Genomic DNA, 26,839 nt, shown 5'->3' on the forward strand with positions numbered 1-26,839 from the left:
TGATATGATTGTATAAATGTGAATACGTACCTAGTGAGTAATCCTAGAAGTCTTTCAAAGCAGACATAGCACAAAACAGGTATTCATGCTCTGGGAAATTCTTGGAAAATGTGATCCATATCATCTTTCTTTCTTTCTTTTTTTTTTTTTTTTTTAACAGAGGTTGTTTTGCTTAGTAGAAGTCAGTGCAGGGGCACCTGGGCGGCTCAGTCGGTTAAGCTTTCGGCTCTTGATTTCGGCTCAGGTCATGATCTCACGGTTCATGAGTTTGAGCCCCACGTCGGGGTCTGTGCTGACAGCTTGGAGTCTGCTTGGGATTCTCTCTCTCTCTTCCTCCCCTGTTCTCTCTGTCTCAAAATAAATAATCATTAAGAAAAAAGTCAGTGCACGTTTCTGATAGAAATATTGAAAACAAATGAAAACATAGCATTCAGATGCCATTTTCCTATTATAAGCTTTTTCGTGTGTTCTTATGCTACATTTCAGTTTTATTTGTTTAATGATATTTTTTTAAGCATTGCATTGATAATGGGTTTAAAAGGAAGAAAAGTCAAAGTAAAGTATACTCTAGCTTAGAAACTAAAAACCTTATACCCCGATTCCTCGGTCCCAATTTTAGCAATTCTAATGCATCATTCCAGTTATCAGCATTGGTTATGGTCATTCCTCCCGGTCCCCACGGAAATGCATGATATGTACAATATGCTGCAACTCCGTAGCTTGATGTATCTTGGCTATTTTTGTATCAGTGTAGAATGATCCCCCTCATTCTTTGTTTAAGCTTATTAATTCTGAGAGAGAGCGTGAGTAGGGGAGGGGCAGAAAGAGAGGGAGAGGGAGAATCCCAAGCAGGCTGTCAGCACAGAACCCACCTTCTTATCCTCTCTCTCCCTCCCTCTCTCTCCCTCCCTCTCTCTCCCTCTCTCTCTCTCCCTCCCTCTCTCTCCCTCCCTCTCTCTCCCTCCCTCTCTCTCCCTCCCTCTCTCTCCCTCCCTCTCTCTCCCTCCTTCTCTCTCTCGATCTCTCTCTCCATCTCTCTCTCTCTCTCTCAAAAATAAATAAAACATTTAAAAAAATGAAATTAATTGTAGGTTGTAGATCTACCAAAAGTGTGTGTACATTTAAAATTTTAATAGTTACTCCTGAAAGTCTTTCCGAAAAATGAGAGTATCTTTTGTCTCATCTCCTTGCCCAAACTTGGTATTGTTAGCATTCTCCAATCCAGTCGGATAGATCAGATTTAGCATTCATTATTGTAATTTATGTTTATTTAACATAGATGAGGTCAAGCACCTTTTTCCATATTTATTCTTTGCAGTATATTTTTCTGGGAACTCTTTAAACCTTCTGCTCATTTTTTCTATTAGCTCCTCACCATCCATTTTCATTATTTCTAATTATGCATTAGATTTGTACTATAAATTCTGTGCTGTTTTGTATGTATTGGACTGAATATTTTTTCAATATTTTTCCGATATATTTTCCAATAATTTTTCCTTGTATTAAAAATAAGTATCACGTTATAAACACGTATGTGCTGGGGCGCCTGGGTGGCTCAGTTGGTTGAATGTCCGACTTCAGCTCAGGTCACGATCTCACGGTCCGTGATTTCGAGCCCCGCATCGGGCTCTGGGCTGATGGCTCAGAGCCTGGAGCCTGCTTCGGTGTCTCCCTCTCTCTCTGCCCCTCCCCCATTCATGCTCTGTCTCTCTCTGTCTCAAAAATAAATAAATGTTTAAAAAAAAATTAAAAAAAAACATGTATGTGCCTTTACAACATAATATTCTGTTCCTATGATTATACGATGATTTCCTTAACATTCCCATATGAAGAACCTCCAATTCTTCCCTAATATAGATAACAATACAAAACATTTCTGGGGACAAACCTTTACTCATTTTGTTTCCTTACCACAGAACCCCTGCCCATCCCCTGCCCACTAGCCAGATAACAAGATCAGAATATAAATGTTTTTTTATGTCTCTTGACATTCACAGCTTGTTTTCACTGAGCAAAATTTGGCTTTTTTGGTTTGTGTCAAGCTTTTATTTAAATTCTAGTTGGGGCGCCTGGGTGGCTCAGTCTTTTGAGCATCCGACTTCGGCTCCGGTCATGATCTCGCAGTTCATGGGTTCGAGCCCCACGTCGGGCTCTGTGCTGACGTCTCAGAGCCTGGAGCCTGCTTCGGATTCTGTGTCCTCTCTCTCTGCCCCTTCCCGGCTTGCACTCTGTCTCTCTCTCTCAAAACTAAATAAACATTAAAAAAAAAACAATCTAAACACTAGTTAGTTACCGTAGAGTGTAATATTGGCTTCAGGAATAGAATTTCTTGATTCCTCACTTACACGTAAGACCCAGTGGCAATGAATAGAGTGAATTGTTTCTCAGTTTGAGGTGTCAGGGCGGGGGGACCGTCTGGGTTGGTTCACATCCCACCTCAGAGGAAATCGGTATTCGAGCTCAGAAACAAGACCCATCGTGTTCTTTTCTCACTTCCTCCCACTGCGGCGGGATAAGTTGTGAACCATTTGCTTCCTTCTCAAAATCTGCTTGCTTTTCAAAGCGATAAGCAGGAGCAGGGCTCATTAGCCACAGATCAGGGGGTAGCTCGTTTACGGCACAGTAGTACCGACGAAACTGATGATGACGGAAGAGGGGACGGTAAGCAAAGGAGCTTTCTGATCCCCAGTGTCATTGATTCACCGCCTTGTCCTGAGTGTGCAGAACTGGCCAGTCTCTTTCGTGGGGGGGGGGGGCGTCGTTGGCGGACCATCCCTTTACCCTCTCGGGCAGCTGGTGGGAGGGAGCTCGCTGCCCACCCCGAGCGGAGGCAGCGTCTTCAAGTTTAGCCCCTGCCAAGGCCGCTCGCGTCCAGTCGGCCAAAGCCGAGAGCCGCGAGCCGGTGTGCCGGGGACCACACTCCGCCCTGTGCCGCAGCTTCCTGCCACTGTCCCTGGGCTCCACGGAATCCGCTCCGCTGTCTGTCATGTCACCGTTAGGAGCCACATCTGGATTTTGGTCTTTTCTGTTATTAACAGCAGCAGCAGGAGGAAGAGCGTAGCAGTGACGAGAGTCGTCATCTTGCGCCGAACGTCCTTCCGTTCTCTTCTCAATCTCCTCTGGACTTTACCAGGTTGTTACTGATATTAGCCCCACTTTGCCAAGTGGGAAACCGGAGGCTTTGAGGAGAATCCCAGCCCCATCTTGTCTACACTCCAGCTGAGTCCTTCTAAAGTTTAGGACGCAGAGTCGCAACGGTCCCAACTGTGTCCCGAGGCAGCGTCGGTAATCTCTTTCCCGCCAGGCCCTAGGTGGGGTGGTCACAGTCACGGCCAGGGTTTATGTGAGGCGGATGGAGGAGCTGCCCCAGGGGAAGAAGTGATCGGGGAGGAGCTTTCCCTGCTTCCCAGTTTGGTTCGGTCCCACCTGGTGAGCCACCGGGAAGCTGCACCTTGATCGAGCTGCACCCACAGGCGGGTGGGTGACGAGTGCTGTGCTGGGCTCCCTGCGGCAGAAAGCCTTTGCTGGGCTCAGGTCCTGCTTCCCGACGGTGCGAGGCTTCCACTATAGCTGTGGGGGAATAAACAGAACAGAAAATCTACCATTTTTTTTTAAATTTTTTTTTCAACGTTTTTATTTATTTTTGGGACAGAGAGAGACAGAGCATGAACGGGGGAGGGGCAGAGAGAGAGGGAGACACAGAATCGGAAACAGGCTCCAGGCCCCGAGCCATCAGCCCAGAGCCTGACGCGGGGCTCGAACTCACGGACCGCGAGATCGTGACCTGGCTGAAGTCGGACGCTTAACTGACTGCGCCACCCAGGCGCCCCAAAATCTACCATTTTTAAGTACGCAGCTCAGTGGCAGGGCCGCGCAATCATTACCACCGTCCATCTCCAGAACTTTTTTCACCTTGCAAAAATTTTAAAAAAAAGAAAATTTTTTTTTTAGATTTATTTATTTTTGATAGAGACAGAGCACAAGTGGGGGAGGGGCAGAGAGAGAAGGAGACACAGCATCCGAAGCAGGCTCCAGGCTCTGAGCCGGCAGCCCAGAACCCGACACGGGGCTCGAACTCACAAACTGCGAGATCATGACCTGAGCTGAAATCGGTCACTTCACCGACTGAGCCACCCAGGCGCCCCTCACCTTGCAAAAATAAAACACTATACCCATCAAACAACTCCCCGTTCTCCCTCCCACTGGCCTCTTGCCACCACCATTTTCCTTTGTGTCTACGAATTTGACTACGTGAAGTCCGTGACATGAGTGGAACCATACAGCATTTGCCCTTTCGTGCCTGGCTTAGTTCACTTCACATAATGTCCTCGAGGCTCATCCATGTTGTAGCAGGTGTCAAAATTTCACTCCTCTTTAAGGCTAAATATTCTGTCGTATGTATAGATCACATTCTGCTTATCCATTCACTCATCAGTGGACTCTTAGGGTGCTTCCACCATTTGACTATTGTGAATAATGCCGCTGTGAATAGGGGTGTACAAATATCCGTCAGATACTGTATAAATATCTGCTTTCAATTTGGGGAGTATGTACCCAGAAGCGGAATCGATGGATCCCAGGATAATTCCATGTTTGTGTGGTAATGTTTTTAGGAATACCCGTTCTGTCTTCCTTATATGGTTGTAGCATTCTGCATTCCCACCAGCAGTGCACTATGGTTCCAGATTTCTCCATATCCTCACCAACACTTGTTACTTTCTGTTTTTTCTTTGGTGTCTCTTTGTTGGTCTTTACAATAGCCATCCTGATGGGTGTGAAGTAGTCTAAAGTTTTCTCAAGAAAACCTCTATGGGAATTAGTTGACAGATTTGTCTTCCTTTTTTGCTAAAGAAGGTGAATCTCCTTCATGGAAACTTGCTGATTTGAGTATGATTATTCAACGAAACTGTCTCCATGGAAAGTTTGATGTCGGCTTGATTGCTTGCTGTCGGTTTGGTCAAATTTTGACTGGTCACAGGAAACTTACGAGCCCCAAGTTCGCATATGCCAAACTGCCCTCATCTGAGAGCTCTGACGGTAGTCGGACAGACTGCAAACTTTAACTTGGCCACTTTTTAAGTTATCTAGTTTTGGGTTTTTTTCCTCTCTCTCTCTCTCTTTTCCCTCCTTTTACCTACTTGTGAGCATTCCACTACGTGTACCTCTTGGTAAAGGAAGATGCCAGTCTGGATGAAGGGTTCAGAGCGCAGGTGGTGGGACCAGCCAGACTTGGATTAAAACCCAAGTTTATCCAGGAAAAAATTACCTTCTCCAAGACTCCGCTTCCTCATCCTTACCACGAATATCGCCTGCCTCGTGGGCTTGTTTTAAGGAGTATAATAAATGCTTCGCCAGATGCCCGGGCACAGTAAGCAGCGTGTACCCGGTAGCTATAATCGTCACCGTCCCCACCATCATTATCAAAGGAAAAGACTTCACTATTTCTTAGCAGTTTTGCTTGAAAGGGAAGAATAAAGAAGAATGTTATAATAACCAAATAAAGCTAAAACAAAATTTCTAGGAAATTTTGACCCAAAACCCAGCGAGGGGTGAGCTCCGTGCTCCCTCCATCCAAACTACACATTAAAGACTGTAGGAATCCAGTATATAGAAAGATCAATGAATATTTATAGAGGAGTGTTTCTATAAAACTATCGAGTGCTGTAAGACACGTCGCTGCCACATTTGGACTACAGAGGGGATGTGTTCTCACTTAAGCTTTCTGTTTGGAAGCTCCCTGTTGTCTTTATGTCATTAAATGGTCTTTAGGTCAGTTGGGATGGACCCTAGAGGCTTCCTGTTACAAGGACCCTTCACACAGACCCTAGGTTTTACTCAGTTGTTCCTCATTTGTTCCATTCCAGCTTATTAATACTATCCCCATCATTATTTCACGAGCCCCCTAGGGCATTTGAAAGTAATTAGTGATTGGAGTCCTCTTTTTCCCAAGCGTAGGAAGGGAATGAAGTTACCGATGCCTAATAGGACAGGTAAAGCATAAGGAAACCCGATTTTTTTATTCTCTCCTGCCTTTTGGCACTTTGCTTGTTTAATTTCTCTCGTTGCTGGTCTAGATGACAAATGTTTTCCAACCAGCCAATTCTGAGACAGGTTGTATTTTCAGTTCCAGTTTCTCATTTAGGCTGGAACTTCCTGGGGCAGATTTTAGCTTTGCTTGAGAGATCACACTGAGTCCCTCAATTAGGCTCCTTCCATTCCTTTGTTCCCTCCGTCATCGGATTCAAATGCAGGCTTCTTCCTCATTAAAATAAAAAATGACTCACTAAGCCAGATAGCTTGTTCCTTGCCAATTTCTCAGGAAAGTGATAGTAATTAGGACGAACAGAACACCGGAGCAGGACTTCCAGAGCAAGGCCAGCCACACGAGCCTTTTGTTATCTGTCCAAAGCATCACTCCGAATCTCTGGTGAAGGCAGCCCAGTGTGTGTGCCCAGCAGACCATCCACAGAGCACAGGCCTGGGAAGGCTACTGAAGGCTCAGAGCCTGTGAACCGGAAGGAGCCTACTGGAAGGCGGGCGGGGGAGAGGGGGGCGTGAGTCCTGTGTGGGATGCTGGGATGCTGGTTGCTGATGGGGCTTCTAAGAAAAACAGGAAAAGATGCGTGACCTCTGTGGTCAGTTGCTAGCAAGGAAGGTCACTTGCAAGGTTTATTTGAGCTCTGCTTTGGTATGTAAGAACATAATTGAGATTTTTTTTTCCCCCTCCAGAGTTGTAGTCCACGTGAGATAAGCCTCTGATACTGACCCAAAGCCTGTAGTCATTAGGTATTTTCTGCCCCAAGCAGAGCTGTACTGAGAGCCGCGAGTTGGTCGCTGGCAACTCGCGTCTCCATAAATGTATTTGATGATGGAAGCCACGGGTCACTGAAAAGGGCAGGACCCGTGTGGCCTTCCTCAGAGCGGCCGAGGCAGGGGTGTGTGGAGAGGGTCTGCTGAGCTGCCTGCCATGTTTACGCCTCCTTTGGGGAAGAGGAACACACAGACTTTCTCTACCTAAATGTTACTGTTGGAGCAGGAATTTAAAAACGAGTGAACTCAGCTCAAATGCTTCTGAAAAGTTTGGTGTGATTTCCGACCTTGTACCCTGGGGGGAAAAAATGTATTTGCAAAGTAAATAGGACTCTAGATTTTGTGTTCCGTCCCCACTTTGCATACGTGCGTGTATATGTGTTTGTTTGCAGTAGAAAATGATGGGCAGAGGGAGCAGAGGCTGTTACGAGTTCTGAACACTCGCCCTGCGCTTGTGTTGTATTTGTGTGTGTACGTGTGTGTGTCTGTAAAACCACATCTGTAGACGTGGATGTACCAGAACGTAGACACCCACGGACCGCAACGCCCCGTCGAGTGTGCCCGCGAGGACCCCCTGAGATGCTGGGTGAGGATCGGAAACCCACCCCCCCCAGTCCAGCTCACCCACCAGCCAACACGGCCGGGTCACCTGACCTTGGAAGACATGGCGCCTTCTGAGTTGTTGTGGGCCAGGGAGGGTACACGGGTTGGGAGGGAGGACACTTTCTATTTCACACCAGCAGCAAAAATAGGCCAGTGTGTTTGGGGTCAGAACATTTGATAACCCCTTCTTTCTCTGGTTGCACACCTATTTTTAGCCCCTTGACTTCCCCCATGTTTGAAAGCTGATTGGCAGACCCCTGATGACCAATGTCTTTTCTTCTAACAGCACATTCAAATGGCCTCTCGGAAAAACTTGCATTGCATGAGACCTAAAGCCTGCTTATTTAACACCTGCCCTTTAACTCGGGAAACAGCATGTTTAATGTCGCCCCCGTGCCTAGAACTTTCACCAGGTACTAGATGCCTGGAATTTCACCAGAGCCCATCTGGGCTACTGGCCCAGGCTGGGATCCCAGGGGGTCACTATCTTAGTTAATAATTCCTCACTGCCCTCCCAGGACAGCAGTGAACAACACGCGTGTGCACACACACACCCCCCAAAGGCAGAAATGTCACCCTCATATATTTCCACTGAAGGTACAGAAAGAGGAACCAAGAAATGTACGTTTGTCATGCTATTTGAGCTGAAGAGCATGAGAAATGCAAAACACACCCAAACCTAAATCAGTTCGCTTAAAACCAGGAGCACGAAAACATCGCCAACGTTATCTTTTTACGTGACTGTTCTCATTTTAGATGATGGAGGTGCTTTGTATTTCAAATTTCCCCTGTAGCTTCACACCCAGACTCTCTAATACAGAGTCAGGAATTGGCACACGGACAGAAGAGACCTATTTAATTGCTGCTTTAGCCTCAGCAGGTGGTTTGCGGAATTGAGGTCCTCTCGTGTTTGTACATCCCTGGGCCTGGCGTTGTGAAGCTGCCGTGGTCCGGGATGATGAGAGAATCTCTTCATCTGATTTAAAACATAAAGGTCAAGTCAAGGGTGCCCGGGTGGCTCAGTCGCTTAAGCGCCCGGCTCTTGGTTTCGGCTCAGGTCACGATCCCCCAGTTCATGGGATCGAGCCCCACATCGGGCTCACTGCTGTCTGCTCAGAGCCTGCTTCGGATCCTCTGTCCCCCCTCTCTCTGTCCCTCCCCTACTCATGCATGTTCTCTCTCTCTCTCAAACATAAATAAATATTAAGAAAACCATTTTTAAAGAAATACTAGCATAGGGGTTAAGCTTTCATTTTAACCGCTAAACGTACACAAGGGAAATTAAATTGACTTCCAGACCATCACATTAACCTGTGGTATGATTCTGGGAAAGAAATTTCCTTTCAGCCTCGTTAAAGTTCCAAGGGCAAGGATGATTATTGCCTTTTTTTTTTTTTAATAACATATGGGTCATCAAAATCTGTCCCCAAGAGCCAGAGAGGTGTGGATACTTGGTGCCATGTTCTAGAAGCTCTGTCCATGCCACCAGTGCACATCTGTGTGGGTCATCTGCTTCCTGAGTGCTCTGGCCAACTGCGGTGCAGGCCCAGGTTGAGATTGTAGCCGACTTTGGCTCACTGGGCTTCCTGACCCGGTTTACGTATAGTTACTGGAATGTTACATAAGGGCCCAGGAACAGAAACGGGCACACCCTACGCCTGCCCTGATTTATATTCCCGCAGGGCTCGTAGGTAAACAGGTGAGGAGCAGAGAGCCCTGGGACCACAGCATTCCCCGAGGAGAGCTGGGTAAGGCTTCTTAGAGGCAGTGACATCCCCCCTGAGGCCCTCAGAATGAGTTGGCCAGGCCAAAGAGACCAGAGTGAATGTGCCCAGCAGAGGCAGCTGGGGAACCAGGATACGGGACAGGAGCTGCTCGTGGTGAGGAGGCAGGAGGGCCGAGCAGGGGCCGGTCACACGGGGCCTCAGTGGCGGGGTTACAGAGTTCAGACATTGGCCTGAGGCTGGCTTTGAGCAGGGAGTGACCCGGCCGGACTCACACAGAGGACTAAAGCGTTTCTGTCGAGGGATGAGGTCACCTGGGCCCTCACGGAAGTGAGGGCTGGCCAAGCAGGGACCTGACTCCAACTTCACCCGGTAGGGGTTCACGTAGGCTGGGTCTTCCACGCCACTTGCCTAGTCAAGGGCCACACGCACCGCTCTTGCTTGTAAAAAGCTCTGAGAAGAGGTTTGGTGAAGGAAGGTTCCAGGACATAGAAGTGAAAGCAGAAAAGGTACAGGGTGTGGCTTCGGCCCTGGAGGTGTTTACTGTCTGGCAGGCCTGACATGATAAACACATTAAACAGCGTAAAAATAAAGACTGAGCTCTAATCGGTACCAGCACGTGGTTTTGTACAAGGTGACCCTTGACGGTGGTTAGAGAGTGACGAGAACTCATGGCAGAGGAGTTGAGGGAAGGGGAGGAAAGGCATTCCAGGAGAGGGTCCAGGAGAAGCACAGCCGGTAACAAGGAACAACACCTTGGCAAAGCGGCTTGGCCTTGCTGAAAGGGGGTTTGAACCGAGTGGATGAGGGGTGAAAGTCAGGCCCTCTGAGCTGAGACTCTTGGATTTCAAGATAGAATCCAGAAGAATACATTCATTCCTATGTGACGCGATCCTAATTAGAACTTTCTCTCTAACTGCTCACCAGATACAGCTCCCTCCTTCCGTCCCTCCCTCCCTCCTTCCTTCCTTCTGTCCATCCTTGATTCCTTCCTTCCTTCACTCCTTCCTTCCTTCTTTCCTTCCTTCCCTCCTTCCTTCCCTCCTTCCTTCCCTCCTTCCTTCCCTCCTTCCTTCCTTCCTTCCTTCCTTCCTTCCTTCCCTCCTTCCTTCCCTCCTTCCCTCCTTCCTTCCTTCTTTCCTTCCTTCCCTCCTTCCTTCCCTCCTTCCTTCCTTCCTTCCTTCCTTCCTTCCTTCACTCCTTCCTTCCTTCCTTCCTTCCCTCCTTCCCTCCTTCCTTCCTTCTTTCCTTCCTTCCCTCCTTCCTTCCCTCCTTCCTTCCTTCCTTCCCTCCTTCCTTCCCTCCTTCCTTCCCTCCTTCCTTCCAGATCCTTATCTTTATAATTTGGTAATGTTTTTCCCTAAACATCTCATTTGGATTTCCTTAAAAACCTAGTTCTGCGAGTAGTAGTTTTACCTCCCTGGCTTTACTACAGTTTTGTTTAAATCTTTGCTTCTTTCCTGCTAGCGTGCTTTATTGTCAGGGTGAAGCTCTCTGGTCATCGACAGTGCGGGAGAGCTTGGAGAACCGGCCCTGTGGGCTGCTGATGAACCTGACAGCAAGGATCTTGCTGACCAAGGACATCCTGTTCTTAATACCCTGATAATTTCCTTGTGTGAGCATGGCCCTTTCTCCAGCTCTGTTTTCTCATTTGAAGCACGGGGATCATGACATCCGTGTAGCTCCGTGCAAGAATTTAGTGGGGGTCTTAAAAAAGATTCCCCCCTGGGGCGCCTGGGTGGCTCAGTCGGTTAAGCATCCGACTTCGGCTCAGGTCACGATCTCGCGGTATGTGAGTTCGAGCCCCACGTCGGGCTCTGTGCTGACTGCTCAGAGCCTGGAGCTTGTTTCAGATTCTGTGTCTCCCTCTCTCTCTGACCCTCTCCCGTTCATGCTCTGTCTCTCTCTGTCTCAAAAATAAATAAATGTTAAAAAAAATAGATATTTTTTTAAAAAAAAAAAAAGATTCCCCACACATTAGGAAACGTCAACACACGTAGCTATGACAAAAATCCGGTTGAGACGTGATTACTGTTGATGGGGTTTTGGGGTGATGGCGGGGTTTGGAGCTGATGGCCAAGAAAGGATTCTTGAAGACACCTTGGTGCAAAAAGGTGATTTTATTAAAGCGTGAGGACAGGACCTCAACCCTGGGGTTGCGCGGAATGACTGCTTATATACTGTGGGGTTGGGGGAGGTAAAGTCAAGGGAAGGATTCTCAAAGTGATTTCCGTATGCTAAAGAGGATTGACAGGTGACTGGAGGCCTAGCTGTTGTCGGCTAAGGTTGTTTCTCCATTTAGCAAAGCATAATCATTTCCTGGAGATCAGGCTGTTGATGAGATATCTATAAACTGATGGAGACGTGATCAGTTTAACCATTTGTTTTCTGTCCTTTCCTTTGTTCTTGGGCAGCCAGGAGTGCCTGAGGAATATCACACGTGTCCCACCAGGGTGTGTGTGTGTGGGGGGGGGGGTCGGGTGGAGGGGTTGTGCTAGCTTGTGCTTGGCCCTCAGCTTGCCTTATGGCCCTTTTCAACTATCATTGGAGATTTGGGGTGGGGGAAGTTCTTTTAGAAAGGACTCAATTGTAATTTATCCACTGTATTTATTTGTTTGTTTATTTGAGAGACAAAGACAGAGAGTGAGCAGGGGAGGGGCAGAGAGAGAGACAGAGAGAATCCCAAGCAGGCTCTGTCCTGTCAGCACAGAGCCCGACACAGTGAGATCATGGCCCGGGCCGAAACCAGCAGTCGGCCTCTTAACTGACTGAGCCTCTCAGGTGCCCGCCTACCCACGGTTTTCAAATTTTTGAAAGCTCAGAATAATAGGCGGGAAAGGATTTCAGGAACTTGTAAGTCTTTTTGGTTTTCCTGATGGTCCTCTGTGGTGGGTTACCCTCAACGGAAAACGAGAGCCCTTTTCTGTTTGCAGATCGCAGAGGGAATGGCATACATCGAGAGGAAGAACTACATCCACCGAGATCTACGAGCAGCGAACGTTCTGGTCTCTGAGTCACTCATGTGCAAAATTGCGGATTTTGGGCTCGCTCGCGTGATCGAGGACAATGAGTACACAGCAAGGGAAGGTATGTTGTCCTCACTGCTTCAGCTGTCTTGCTGTTTCGTTTTATTTCATTTCTCTCTCTCTCTCCCTTTCTCTCTCTCTCTTTTTTCTTTTACAAAGCAATTACAATAGTCATCATTTTAAAAAAAGAACTCCTGGGGCTCCTGGATGGCTCAGTTGGTTAAGCGTCCGACTTTGGCTCAGGTCATGATCTCGGGATCTGTGGGTTCAAGCCCCACGTCGGGCTCTGTGCTGACGGCTCAGAGCCTGGAGCTGCTTCGGATTCTGTGTGTGTCTCTCTCTCTGCCCCTCCCCCCACTCGCCCTCTGTGTCTGTCTGTTTCTCTCTCTCTCTCCCCCCAAAAATGAATAAACCTTAAAAAAAAATTTAAAAAGAAGAAAAGAACTCCTTTGGTAAAATGTTCACAATGTACCGTAGTTGCTGTTTGTGGGTCTATTCTAATAATCGTTTTTAAAAAATTACTCTCCTGATTAACTCCACACACTGTGTGTAAAGTTTATAAATGTTGTCATCTGTATTTCAATTAAGCAAAGGAAAACAAAGAGAGACTTGGCAAACAAAGATTAGACTTTGTTGCTAATTGTATGTTAAAGCTTTTTGCCCAAACAACGAAGCACACTGTTCCTAACTGTGAAGAAAACATTTGTAACGATAATTCTGTATCCTGTATTCTGGCCTTTCGATTGCGAATCAAAACTTGGAAAGTATGGCACACGGAGAAGTAAATGTAATGCTACAAAAACACACGCCTTTTATTTAACCACATTCCATGTTCTTCTATACGTACTAAAACGCGCAGAGTAAGCTGGCTCATGGCTCTGTCTGGGGCTGTGCTCGCCTTTCCGTGTTGCTTAAGGTCTGAGGATCCTGAAGGTCTCACTCACGAAAGTTGCGTGCATGTCTTTGTAGAGCCAAGCATTCTCTTGACATGCCCAAAAATTATTAAACAAGGCTTATTTTCCTGGAAACACACGCGTGCCGTTTCTGGAAGACGTCTACTGGATTTATAAAGGCGCATTGAGGGGCTCCTGGGTGGCTCAGTCGGTTAAGTGTCCGACTTCAGCTCGGGTCGTGATCTCCCGGTTTGTGAGTTCGAGCCCAGTGTCAGACTCTGTGCTGCCAGCTAAGAGTCTGTGTCTCCCTCTCTCTCTGCCCCTCCTTTACTTGTGCTCTCTGTCTCTCAAAAATGAATAAATGTTAAAAAATATTTAAAAAAAAAAAGGTGCATTGGAAACACCACTTTGATCTGTTTAGCGTCTCTTGTGCCCATCATGGTTCAGGTGGCTCCCCCCTGAGGTTGGGTGATAACTTGTCCTCAGCGAAAAGGCAGGTGATGTAGGATGCCACGTTGTTGTCCTATCATCACCCTTCCCACCTTCTAGGTCAGACCACAGGGACATTTGGCAGCTGCTAAGGCCTCATAGTAAGTGGGAGAGCCAAGAATCGCACCCAGGAGGGGTAGCCTCGACCTACACCAGCCGGAATATATTCCACTGGTTTTGTTGGGTATGACGAGACTGGTGTCTCACAAAAATAACTAACTGTTCTTGTGTGAGACAGGTGGCTTAGCGCAGAGAGCTTGGGTTCTAGAATTAAATAGTAGCCATTTCAGGGCAACGGGAATGTTTAGCCTGTGCCGAGCACGCAGATCGACCCAGTTGACTCTGGCACCAACCTTGGGGAGGTTCCGTCTCCTCAGGTTCGAGACGGAGAGATACAGGTGCCCAGAAGGCCTAAAGACAGTTAAGTGACTTGCCCGGGTCACACCAAGTTGGAAACAGCAGACCTGGGATTCAAAGCAGGGCGCACTGGGCAGGACTGACCTCCTCCCACCCACCTCAAGACACCCTGCCCCTCCCCCACCCCACCCCCCCATCCCCCCTGCTGCTGCCCAGCCCTGTGGGGTTAGTCGCCAGAACGTGCTAGAGTGAGTACCCTGCGTGCAGGACCTAGCTGTTCTGCAGGGCCGTCTCCTGTCCTTACTGTTCTAGTTCGGATTTCCAACTTGGGTCTGATACTTCAAGAAATTCCAGAATCCCGGTGTCCTTACTGCTTCCCTCTGGGCAGATCATTATGCTACTCAGTTCCCTCAAGTAGTAATGTTTGCTCCGAGCAAATGAAGGCAGGAGACCTGGACATTTGGAGTCGTATCTAAAATTCCCGCTGGTGTGGGTTTACAGAGATTGCCCGCCAGAATGTGTGCGTCAAGGGATTATTTATATTCCATACAAACATAGAATGGGTTCAGTGACCATCTGAACACTGAAGATGTATGCTTTGGAGACCGGTGTCGGGGGACAAATATGTGAGTGAAGAATAAATGCCTCTACATTCTGTGTCACGTTCTTTTGTTTCAGGTGGGCCTGTCATGATGTCCCTGGGAGGGCACACAAGGAACTTTGCTTCTCACAAGGGGAATGCCCAAAAAGGACACAGGGGAGGGAGGTGACTATTTTCAGTATGATGTTTTCTACTGTCTCTGTTTTGTACTGTATGGAGGCACTCTCTATTCAAAAGAAATGATTAAAATCTTCCCCCAGAGAAGGAAAGTATGAAGGCCACATGCCCAGGACTTTTTTCGTGTCAGCTCAGAGGCCCAAGTGACACATGTCTTCTCCCTTAGGTGCCAAATTCCCCATTAAGTGGACGGCTCCAGAAGCGATCAACTTTGGATGTTTCACGATTAAGTCTGATGTGTGGTCCTTTGGAATTCTCCTGTATGAAATCGTCACCTACGGGAAAATTCCCTACCCAGGTATCATTTGCTTACCTATTTTCATTCGAGTAGTACCCATGAAGAAAAAAAAGCCAAAGGGCAGGAGGCATAAAAAAAATAAACCCATCCCAAAAGTTAAGAATAAGCCCTTTGTGCTAGAACTTGACTGTGACTATCTTTAGTGGAAAGTGTTCTGAAATAGGCTTAGATACTTCCCTGCCTTCCTATTGATTGATGTGTATTGAATGTGTATTGATTGAATGTGCATTCCCTTTTTAAAAAAAATTTGTTTAACATTTTATTTCATTTTTTGATTGAATGTGTATTCCCTTTTTTAAAAAAATTCTTTTTAACATTTTATTTCATTTTTTAAGAGACAGAGACAGAGTGGGAGCAGGGGAGGGGCAGAGAGAGAAGGAGACAGAATCCGAAGCAGGCTCCGAACTCTGAGCTGTCAGCACAGAGCCCGATGCGCACAAGATCATGATCTGAGCCTGACGCTTAACTGACGGAGCCCCCCAGGCGCCCCTTCCCTTTGTTTTTCTAGTTAATTCCACCACTTAATGCCTGGAAGGCGCCTGGCACCCTCCTAGGCGTTGCTGTTATGAGGACATTTTGGACACAGGTGCCCTTCCTCGGCAGTGCACCTGTCAGAGGAGGAAACAGACACAACAGTGAGGATTTACAATGCTTTTTGGCTAGTTTTGAAACAGATTATATTGTATAAAGTACTTTGGAGTCTCTGCCTCTTCAGGAAGGGACCACCTCTGCTTCTCGGTGAAAGATCTTCCCTGTCTGTAACTTACTGAATGTGAGGCCATCCATTCAGTGTCTCTAGATTCCTAACACCCGAAGCCCTTGGAGCCAGACTGTGCCGGCCCGCCCTTTCTTCCCAGGATCCATGCCTGAATATGCAGGAAGAAGGATTTCTCCCAAAGCCTCCGCATTTTTGTTAATGTTCGGCTTTTTGCAAAATCGATGATACGATGAAATTACAGTTAAATCTTTGATGTTTCAATCGTTCCCTCATTCAAAAAAATACCTGAGGGCGCCGGGCACCTCGAGGTGCTTGGATGCCACAGTCACAGCTCCTGTGCCTTTGAGAGCTGATATCCTAGCAGGAAGGGACTGGTAACAGTCAACTGGGCGACGGACTGTCAGAGGGCGCAGTGGGCTATGAAGTGGCTTAAAGATCAGTGAGTAGGGGAGGAGGGTAGCTGGTTGTCTACTGTGATCCTGGTGGCAGCAGGGACTCAGCAATTTGAGGAGGGAGCCACAGGGCTGTCTGGAGGGCCCAGTGACCCACAGGGGAAACAGCCACTGTATGACTTCCTGAGGCCCCGTGGTTTGGTTCTCAGTGAGTGCTTGCCGGATGAATGAATGAACGAATGAATGAATCACGTGCCATTTAACGTCTAGACAGACACCATGATATGGATGAGAAAAACTTGTGGACAGAGTAGCAACGTGGCCTTCGTGCTCCTGATCACCCTCAGTGTGGTTTTGGGATGAGCCACGGAGAAGTCAGGGACCAGGGGACCAGGGAGGGGAGAGCCTCAGGTGGTGAGCTGACCGTCCCATGAAATCCTTCTCGTACCAACGTTTCATATTCTGGCTGCCAACCCCGCTCTAGATGCCGAAGTGAATGAAAACACTACTATAAAATGGGGGAAATGTTTTTGAAAATTTATTTATTTTGAGAGAGACAGTGTGAGTGTGGAGGAGCAGAGAGAGAGAGAGAGTCCCAAGCGGGCTGCATGATGCCGGTGCAGAGCCCAACGTGGGGCTCGAACTCATGAAACCGCGAGGTCGTGACCTGAGCTGAAACCAAGAGTCTTTTGCTTAACCAACTGAGCCACCTAGGTGCCCAAGGAAAATATTTCTGGATCAATCCTGATATCTGACATTACATACCTGTATCTATCATCTGGATCTGTATCTATACAGAGAGACTGTAGATTACGTGTATAATCTGAATCTGATCAGATAAAACATTTGACTTCATAAAATGATATGTGATACGTAGCACATGCTCCACAGCGACATACAGGCGATGCCTGTGAGGCTCAGAGGAGACTCGGGCCCAAAACTGAGTCACTAGCCCCTTGCAGAGCTGCTTCTGAACCCCAGGCCTGAACCCCAAGAATACCTTGTTCTCATTCACTGTGCTCAATGCCCAGGATTTAAAAATATTTAGGGGAAAAAAAAGTCATTAAAAATGTTTAAAAAAAAAAAAAAAAAAGAAAAGTAAAGCAGTAGAAAAATGGTGGTGGGGAGGGGGGGGATACAGTAAGACCAACCAGAAAGCACTGATTGCTCTGTCCCCCAGATAGCTTGTCCCCCAGATAGCTTGTCCCCTGTAAGGACAGGGGATGTGAGATACTGTCAGGAACTCTGGACTGGTGAGGTGTTCCAGTCGTGAGGGTTGTAGAAGATGAGAGCTTCCGGCATTAGGAGATGTGAGCAGAATTGAACAATCCTATTTACTTAAATATCAGAGGACTTGATTCACAGGTAACATGGAAATTGGTGAATATTGCCAACACAGGCCGTATCCATCACTGCTATAAAACTTCTTGTGGGAGAGACCCCACTGATAATTGAGTTATCTGGGCAGATTTTCTCTACCTGGAAGAGTGCTGGAGATGCTTTTTTTTTTTTTTTTTTTTTTTTTTTTAGTGGTTTAGAAACCACTTTTTTTTAAAGTGGTTTGTAAAATTAATGGGAATAAGAGAAAGGGAGGGAACAAAAAGGAGATAAGGAAGTCAGATATAAAGTGAACATGTATTTTAAAAGAAATCAAAGACAGGGCGCCTGGGCGGCTCAGTCAGTTAAGCGTCCAACTTTGGCTCAGGTCATGATCTCATGGTTCGTGAGTTCAAGCCCTGTGTCGGGCTCTGTGCTGACAGCTCGGAGCCTGGAGGCTGATTCAGATTCTGTCTCCCTCACTTTCTGCCCTTCCCCCGCTCACACTCTGTCCCTTGAAAATAAACATTAATAGGGGCGCCTGGGTGGCGCAGTCGGTTAAGCGTCCGACTTCAGCCAGGTCACGATCTCGCGGTCCGGGAGTTCGAGCCCCGCGTCAGGCTCTGGGCTGATGGCTCAGAGCCTGGAGCCTGTTTCCGATTCTGTGTCTCCCTCTCTCTCTGCCCCTCCCCCGTTCATGCTCTGTCTCTCTCTGTCCCAAAAGTAAATAAACGTTGAAAAAAAAAAAGAAAATAAACATTAATAAACAAAATAATAATAAATAAAAGACCAGAAGGTGAAATATACCAAAATGTTACTATCCTTGGGCAGTAAAATGATAGGTTATATTAATTTTCTTCTTGATAAACTTCTGATGTTTCTAATTTTTAAAAAATTATGTCTTTATTAAATATTTCAATTCTTGCTCAACTAATATATGTTCATCAAAAAACCAGGTGGTATGGAGAGACTTCTAATGAAAAATTGCCTCCCTGGCCTCATGCTCCTCAAAGACATTTACTTTCACGAATTTTAGTCATTGTAATATTTGTTGCTCAGAGGGGCACCTGGGTGGCTCAGTGGGTTGGGCATCCGACCTCGGCTCAGGTCACGATCTCATGGTTTGTGAGTTCGAGCCCCGCGTCAGGCTCTGTGCTGACAGCTCGGAGCCTGGAGCCTGCTTCCGATTCTGTGTCTCCTTCTCTGTCTCTTCCCCTCCCCTGCCTGTCTCTGTCTCTGTCTCTGTCTCTCTCTCTCTCTGTCTCAAAAATAAATAAACATAAAAAAATTTTTTTAATATTTGTTGCTCAGAATTCAAAATACTATACTCATACTAGTCTCTCTTAAGTAAAAATGTTCCCCATTTTACTTACCATTAAGTAGGAATATGGTCACTTGGTTCTAAATTCAAGACCTACGGGGAAGTATATGGTGGCAGTTCTGTGTGCCTTTCATCCCTAACCTCCAGCCGTGCAACCCCCCTTGCCCCCTTGCCCCCATAGGAACCATTGTTATCAATTTCTGCTGAACTGAACAGAGACATTCTAGAAATATTCATGCAGATACAATTAAAGGTGTACCAAAACACATGTTGACTGGGTTCCAAAACTGGTTATCACCCACATAGAACAAACTTCTGGGAATAAGAGAATAAAAGGTACAAATCCATTCTGATCAGTAAAATCAAAATGCTAGTAGTCACATACTAAGTATAGGGTAGATGGTAGGAGTGTCATTTCCCATTTCAGTTCTCTGTGTTGAAATAGATACATTGAGGAGGCACGAACTTCTGGAAAGGTCTTTTTCTTAACACACCTTTTACAAACAGGCTTTTGTACCTGTTAATCCTATTTTGGGCAGATCCCCCAAATCCTTTGTTTTCAATTACTATGAGTCCATTTCAACAATTTTCTGTTGTGTTTTAAAGTTCTTAGCCCCCCTGGGCTCAGAGCGGTGAGAAATGGTTTTTGTCAAGCATTCTCTTGTTCCCATTGATGCGTGAGCACTGAATGACTAAAGACAGCTTATCACGGTCATGAAAATTTGAGGCTTCAGAGGGGATACTCTGCTTGTACTTCATACTTAGGACTCTTCCCGAATGGGGCTTTTTCTTGAGAGACTCGCGACCTAAATAAAATTAAGCCACTAAGTAAGTACCGTTATCGAATTTGCTTATGTTGTAAATGCTCGTACAGCAAACCTTTCACCTAGAATGTTAAACAGATTCCTCCGCCGAATCTGCCTTCCTAAGTGGCTTCGCCACAGCAGATGGCTTCCGAATCCCATCCCGTGTCCCGAATCCCCTTGTCTTTCCATGGAAGAACTCAGGATCTTTCTATCTCCCTGAAATGTCGTGGGTCATTATGTTACTCTAAGTAACTGTTTGTCCTTTCTACTTGGAAACTTGTGGCCGTAAATTCTGGGAAATCTTCACAGGTAGCTTCCTCGAAACTCCTCCTCCCCATTTTCTGTTCTCTTGCTGGATCACGTACGGGGAGGTTGAGGCTCATGTCTGTTCGTGGCTTCTGTCATCCTGCCCTTTGGTACTGCTCGAAGGCTTTATCTGCCCACCCTTCCTTTGATGAGGGGTCTTACGGGAACGAAGGTCTGCGGTGGTCCAGGCTCACCAGTCAGCACCCTTCCGGGACAGTGTCTTCGGGTCTGTTCTCTGGGAACATTTAGTTTCTTCAGAAGAGAATCTCCAGGTCCTGCCTGTGGGGGACCAGCCTGGCTGTCAGCACTCTGGAGGTGCACTGGGGAGGGGGCCTCAGCCTCTTCTGTGGTTGTTTGTGGTTGTATTTTTTTTTTGTTATTGTCGCGAAATATACACAGAGTAACCACGGTAACCATGGTTGCCACGGTATGTGAAATATACACAGGGTAAGGTTTGCCACGGTAACCACGTTCAAGTGCACAATTCGGTAGCAGTGAGTACGCTCACCTTGTCGTGCGTCCATCGCTACCCTGCATTTCCACAACTTTTTCATCATCCCGGACCTAAGCTGTAGTAAGTCCCCAGCCCCCTGCCCTCCAGCCCCTGGCAGCCTCCGTTTTACTTTCCGTCTCTGAATTTGGCAAGTCCAGGTACCTCCGATAAATGGAATCATACGGCATTTGCCCTTTTGCGTCTGGCTTGTGTCCTCAAGGTTCGTTCCGGTTGTGGTGTATGTCGGGAGGGTCCCGTCTTCCCACCCTCAGCCTTCCTCCTAAGTCCTTCAGGCTGCACTTTACCCCCACCTCCACGGGGGCTGGTGTTCCTGAGCGTGGGGCTTGTCGCCTTCAGTCTCTCCAGTGCTAACGTGGGCCACCTGCCAGGCAGGCTCCGGGTGCAGTCTGTCTGCGGCCACCAACGTCACCCTTCTGTTGAGTGTGCGGTGACTCCGTGTGGAAGTTCCCCAGGGCGTGCCGGGAGGACACATCCTCCCTGCTGGTGGTGATCCTCTCACCCAGGTACTTCTTTTCCACGTGCCTGCTCCTGGCTCAGACCATGTCTGCCTCCGGGTGACAAGTGTCTCCCGGTTTCACCAAATGCAGAGCTGAAGTCTCTATTTCTTGTTCTCCTTGTGTTTTAGGATACATTAAATGGGGGAGGGGGAGGAGGTGGGGCAAAAGATCCTTACTTCCCTATCCTAAAAGCAAACTGCAATCATATTCATATATGAATTTTCTAAAGAAAATAGAGGGGATCTTTGTGGTTGGGGTTTTGTTTTGCTTTGCTCTTACAAAGAAAAAGGAAGTTTGAAAATGACAAAGTTTCCTGAAGCATCATGTCTTTCCTGGCTGTTTCTTTTTTGAATGTTTGTTTATTTTGGTGAGACAGAGAGAGACAGTGGGGGGGGGGGGAGGGCAGAGGGAGACACAGAACCTGAAGCAGGCTCCAGGCTCCGAGCTGCCTGCACAGAGCCCAACGCGGGGAATCGAACTCACAAACCGTGAGATCGTGACCCGAGCTGATGTTGGACGATGTCGGACGATTAACCGACGGCCCCACCCAGGCGCTTTCCTGGCTGTTTCTTACCACACACGTCCAGCGTGTGAATTGGAATCAGGGGATTCAACTGCTGTGAATACTCACCTTGGTCACAGACAGTGCTCAAAAGAAAGAGAAAAAAAATTGCCCTTTTGGAAGTATTAGGGGGTGGGAGGCTGTGGTCCCATAGCAGCTGCTACTCCCTCGCTCACACGCACAGAGGGCCCCTTGTCTCTAAAGACTCATGGTCTCTGGGGCCTGCTGGACTCCCATTCAGAGGGGAGAGAGTTGCTAACTCTCCATTCCTTTTCTGTTCTCGGCGGCACTGCGTTTTTCTCCTCCCTGTGCTCCTTCACCAACTTTCAGTCTCTGCTAATTCCTACCCACTCCGGATTTCACTTCCTGCTCCCCACCCACCTCCCTCTCCTTGAGGGCATCCTCCCCGCTGGGCTGCGTGCCCTTTGAGGACAAGACTCTGTCTTAATCCTCTCTGCATCTCTCAGAGCCTAGTGCTAGCTTTTCCGTCACCAGCCAATGGGTGTTTGCTTTCTTTAACCTCACACAACAGAGCAAGGACCAAGTATCGGGTTTAACCTTGCGGTCTGGTTGAAGTCTCCCTGCCCCCCCTCCCTTTCTTCCATAAGACTCGTCAGACTCCTTGCGCTTCTTGATTTACGTGTGCATTCAGATTTCTCTCTGGTCCTCTTATCAAGTCAAGTTCCCTCAGGCAGGATGGAGCACACCTGGCCTTTATCTGCATCATGGAGAGTTCTTCAGAGTTTAGGAAAACAGAGGAGAATGAGGAAAGAAAACTCTGCAGTGAGCCAAGCAGGGGGCGGGCTAGAAAATCATCTCTTCTGTGGGCACGTTCTGACCGTTTATTCAGCTAGGGTTTCTCCAGGCGGAAAGCAGAAGAGAGGGGACGCCTGGGTGGCCAGTCGGTTAAGTGTCGGACTTTGGCTCAAGTCTTGATCTCATGGTTCGTGGGTTTGAGACCCGCATCAGGCTCTGTGCTGACAGCATGGAGCCTGCTTAGGATTCTGTCTCTCTGCCCCTCCCTGACTTGCGCTTTCTCCCTCTCTCAAAATAAATAAATTAGGGGCGCCTGGGTGGCTCAGTCGGTTAAGCGTCCGACTTCGGCTCAGGTCTTGATCTTGTGGTCTATGAGTGGCTCTGTGCTGACATCTCAGAGCCTGGAGCCTGCTTCAGATTCCGTGTCTCCTTCTCTCTCTGCCCCTCCCCCCACTTATGCTCTGTCTCACTTTGTCTCTCAAAAATAAACAAATGTTTAAAAAATGTTTTTAATAAATAAACTTTAAAAAAAGTGAAAAACGTATTCCTAAGAAGTTTGCTGGTCCAGCTGCCGTTTTCTATCATCCTGGGTGTAATCCTCCTACTAGGATCGCAGAGCCTCACCCAATGCCCAAGTAGAAGCAAATACAGAGATTTCAACTGAAATTTATCCAAGTGAGCTTGGCTAGTTACAAGAGCCAGAGCAATGCTGAAGTCACATAATTTACGGAGACTGGAACCCCAAATGAATAGAGTGTTGCACATCGGTCCCTTGGCTTCAAGCAATGAGAATAAGTTGAAGTCTTTCCATTAGAACATTCCTGTTACACAAACATCTGAAGCTAGTGTTTCAAAAGACTTGAGCAAAATTAATTCACCGTGTAAATAAACAATTTTCAGGAGATCCTAACTATTGTAAGGTTGGCTTGGATCTTTCCATTTCAAAGACAAGGACTTTTCCAAGACTGAAATAATGATGTCTTCTTTCAAGGGTTTAAAATCCATGCAGGGCCTTCAGTCATTGTGTCCTTAGAAAAAGAAAGGTTAGTTCAGGGCAGAGGAATTCAAAGGTCACCGATCATGCCCCACGGTAAGAAATAAACAGAAAGTCCGCTCCACAAACAAAACAAAAGTTTTCACAAAATCACACTAACTTTTACTACGTGCGGGGCATTCTGATCTTTTCTATTTTATTCTGTTATAATGTATTTTTAAAAACTGGTAGCTCCCTAAAAAAAAAAAAAAAAGGTCAATTTGTTGATCTCAAATCAAATGTATGTAGTGACCCACAATTTGAGAAACACTGATCAGAGAATAAATTCACAAGAAGGCTCTGTTTCAAATCTGGTCAAAGACCTTTCACTTCTAGCTATCTCTTAGAACCTTCTCAGTGACCTCCCCTGGTAAAGCCTATGGCTAATGGAAAGGAAATTGTTGTAATGAATGGAATGCCTCGTATGCCGGGTATCAGATGCTACGTGGAAACATTCTGCATGACTCAGCTTTTCCCCTACACGGTAAGGTGTCCGCACAGTCGGCAAAACATACAGATGTAGATACCCCACTTCAAACACGGAGGGAAATGTTCTTTTTTCTTCCTTAAAGCTGTTCTCAGGATCAAAGATGGACAGTTGCCCACATGAAAGGCCACCCTTCACACGACGAACACGCCCCTTCCCTCACTGGACGTTAAGAACATACACATTCTAGAGTCAGTGTGAGCTCTGCACTGAAGTCTTTTTAGGGGACAATTTCATGATTGGGACATAATCCACTGGACTGGCTGATTTAAGGATTTTGACTTCCTTTAGTAAACTTACGTTGAAAAGCTGATTTGAAAAAACTACGTTGGTACGAGATAACGTACGCGAGGATGATTTTTTTTGGTCTGTGTATTACAGGTAGAAGTTGGAAACAATACCGCAAAAGAAATGGAGATTGGGGGTTAGAATTGGGTTTGGCTAGATCATTTAAGGCCAGTCAAGTCCATTATCCTTTTGTCATTCAAAGAACCTGCTCTGTCTTCTGCTTCTCCTGTTGGCCCGTTTGCACTCTGGCAAACCGAATGCCGTCCTGATCCCCTTCGTAGTAAAAGTTACGCGCTATTTAGTTGCTTACCGAACCCTCCTTAGCCTCCCTATCCATTTGCAAGGGCTGCTGTAACGAAGTACCACAGCCTAAATAGCTCAAAACCACAGAAAGGAATTTTCTCACGGTTTTGGAGGCCGGAAGTCTGCGACAAGATGCTGCCAGGCTGGGCTTTTCCTGAGGCTCCTCGTTGGCCTGGAGAGGGCCATGTTCTCCCTGTGTCTTCGCGTGGCATTTCCTCGGTGCCCACACGTCCCTGGTGTCTCTGGGTCCTAATCTCCTCTTATAAGGAACATCAGTCAGATTGGGTGAGAGCATACCCTCAAGGCTTCATTTTAACTTGATTGCCTCTCTCAAAGCCATATCTCTCCCCGTGGTCACGCTAGGACTTTAACGTGTGAATGTATTTGGGGGCCGGGGTGGGGGACACAGTTCAGTGCATGACAGCGTCTACAGCTCGCTTCAAGAGTGGATGTAGGATGCCGGGAGCGGAAAGACCACTCCAGTGCTCGACCCTCGGTCAGGTTGCTAAATGGTACATTTCTTTTGCTTTAGGGCGAACTAATGCCGACGTGATGACCGCCCTGTCGCAGGGCTACCGGATGCCCCGCATGGAGAACTGCCCCGACGAGCTGTATGACATCATGAAAATGTGCTGGAAGGAAAAGGCAGAAGAGAGGCCGACGTTTGATTACTTACAGAGCGTCCTGGATGATTTCTACACGGCCACGGAAGGGCAGTATCAGCAGCAGCCTTGACGCCCAGGGAGGCTCGTGGCCATCGGCTGGGACGGCTGCCTCATTCGAGAGGAAAACATGACCGTCGCTGGTTGTGCTAGTCTTTCATATGCTAGGATCACCTACCGGCCCTGCTTCCTGAAAGCGAGGCCAAGTTACTCAGGAAGAACACTCTCGACATGGGCAAGTATTCTCTTTCTCATCGGCTGATGCCCACCGGTAGCCGCGCGGACCGCACCCAGCCGGCAACCTTGCTTCGCTAGACCGACGTCTGCCTTCGGAGAAGAAGCCACCTGTTGCGTCCAACAGGCACCCACCCCGGCCTCTTGTTTACAACTCGATGTGGGACTCATGGGCGCAGAGGCCCTCGCAGCGAATCTCAAACAGTAGCAGAGTGAAACTCATTCCTAAAACGCGAAGTAACCAGACGCAGATCACGACCCTCGTTTGCATTTTCTCTCTGCCTTGGCTTATCTGTTAAAAAGAAAAAAAAAGAAAAAAAAAATTACTAATCCTATCTGTTACGTTTTGCAGCTGAAGTCAGAAGGTTAAAATGGTCTCTCCCAGATGGCAGTGATTTCCCCTGCCCCTAAAGTCTGAGGCTGTTAAAAAGATTTTCCTTCCACGGAGACGGCTGGGAACTCCCAGACACGAAGCGTGCTCTCCCGTTCTGTTTCCTATCGGAGTGTGTGTGGTTTGTGAGCGTGCACAGATGTCGTGTGTCGCCACACAGACCCCACCGACGGCCAGGGCTGGCCCAGACCTCCCAGGAAAGAGAGAAGAGCCAAAGGAACCGCTGTACCCTCAGAAGGAATAGTTTTAACGGCCCAGCTTTTCAATTCCCCAGTTTCCTGTCTGAGAGGCTTTTTTGACCATGTACTTTGGGTCAAACAATAAGATTCTAGTCTCTGCAGAGCCTTATAAAAGGCCTTCTAAGACATAAGAATTCTCTTCACTGCTTCCAATGATTTGAACGTTATTTTAACGATGGAATGTTAATTTTCGTTGTACTCGAGAAAGTAAAAACGCCATATTTGGGTCTATTTTTGTGGTTCAGCCATCTTTTCTAAATTGTGTAAGGTGTGGGTGGGACTATTTATACGAGGATACAGGATACGAAAGGAACGGAAGTGACTGAAAGGCTCGAATGAGCTCCTGCAGCGAGGGAGACGAGAGGTCTTGTTTACTAAGTTGTTCTACTGTGAGCTTCGAATAGAAAATGCTACGTCACATCGTGTTTCACTTATGCTGTTGTGTATATACCTAATATTGCTGTTTTTTTTGATTTTATTTGAATACACCTGGCCCAGTAACATCTCAAGCTTTTTCCTTGTGTCCCACATTTCCAGCTATCGTCAACGTAGAAATGAGTACCAGTTGGGGGGAAATGAGAGGCGATTCCATATAGTTACATCGTTTTAAAAAACTTGGACAAGTTCTACCTCCATTCCTTTGAGCGTTTCCAGATTGGAAAACTGGGACGTGACAGTCTGGCTATCCCTTTAGGGGGGCCAAATAGGATTTGTTTTCAAATAGGCTTAGCAGGCACCATTAGAATTTCGTTTTGTGTGTGTCGCCTAGGTGTTGGGTACCTAGGGGAAGGGATAAAATCTTCTACGTTCCTGTGCAATCTTTTTTAAACGTCCTTTTTAAAATATTCTAAAGTCTTGATTCACAAATGCCATATTCACGGAGGGAGAATATTATCCCCCATAGAACGTCTGCACAGCCGATCACTTGATTCATCCACCTGTTCACATTTCATTTCAGAAATCACACGTATGACCCAGCATGTTCTATGGAGAGAAAGTGTAAAGAATCCCTAAAGCAGAAAGAAACGTCTAGAA

General features: G+C 47.1%; 1 protein-coding gene across 6 annotated transcripts in view; it reads left to right on the forward strand.

Moving 5' to 3' along the window:
- LYN (LYN proto-oncogene, Src family tyrosine kinase) overlaps positions 1 to 26,307 on the forward strand; it is a 127,900-nt gene extending 101,593 nt beyond the window's left edge. For all 6 annotated transcript variants that reach the window (XM_023248683.2, XM_023248684.2, XM_003999817.5 and 3 more), the window contains exons 11-13: positions 12,071 to 12,224; positions 14,847 to 14,978; positions 24,811 to 26,307. In XM_023248683.2, the coding sequence (XP_023104451.1) occupies positions 12,071 to 12,224; positions 14,847 to 14,978; positions 24,811 to 25,013 (489 nt within the window). In that variant the 3' untranslated portion in view covers positions 25,014 to 26,307. The remainder of the gene's footprint in view (positions 1 to 12,070; positions 12,225 to 14,846; positions 14,979 to 24,810) is intronic.
- Positions 26,308 to 26,839: the final 532 nt, after the last annotated feature.

This window comes from Felis catus, chromosome F2 (assembly GCF_018350175.1).
Source record: "Felis catus isolate Fca126 chromosome F2, F.catus_Fca126_mat1.0, whole genome shotgun sequence".
In the NCBI taxonomy this organism is placed as follows: Eukaryota; Metazoa; Chordata; class Mammalia; order Carnivora; family Felidae; genus Felis; species Felis catus.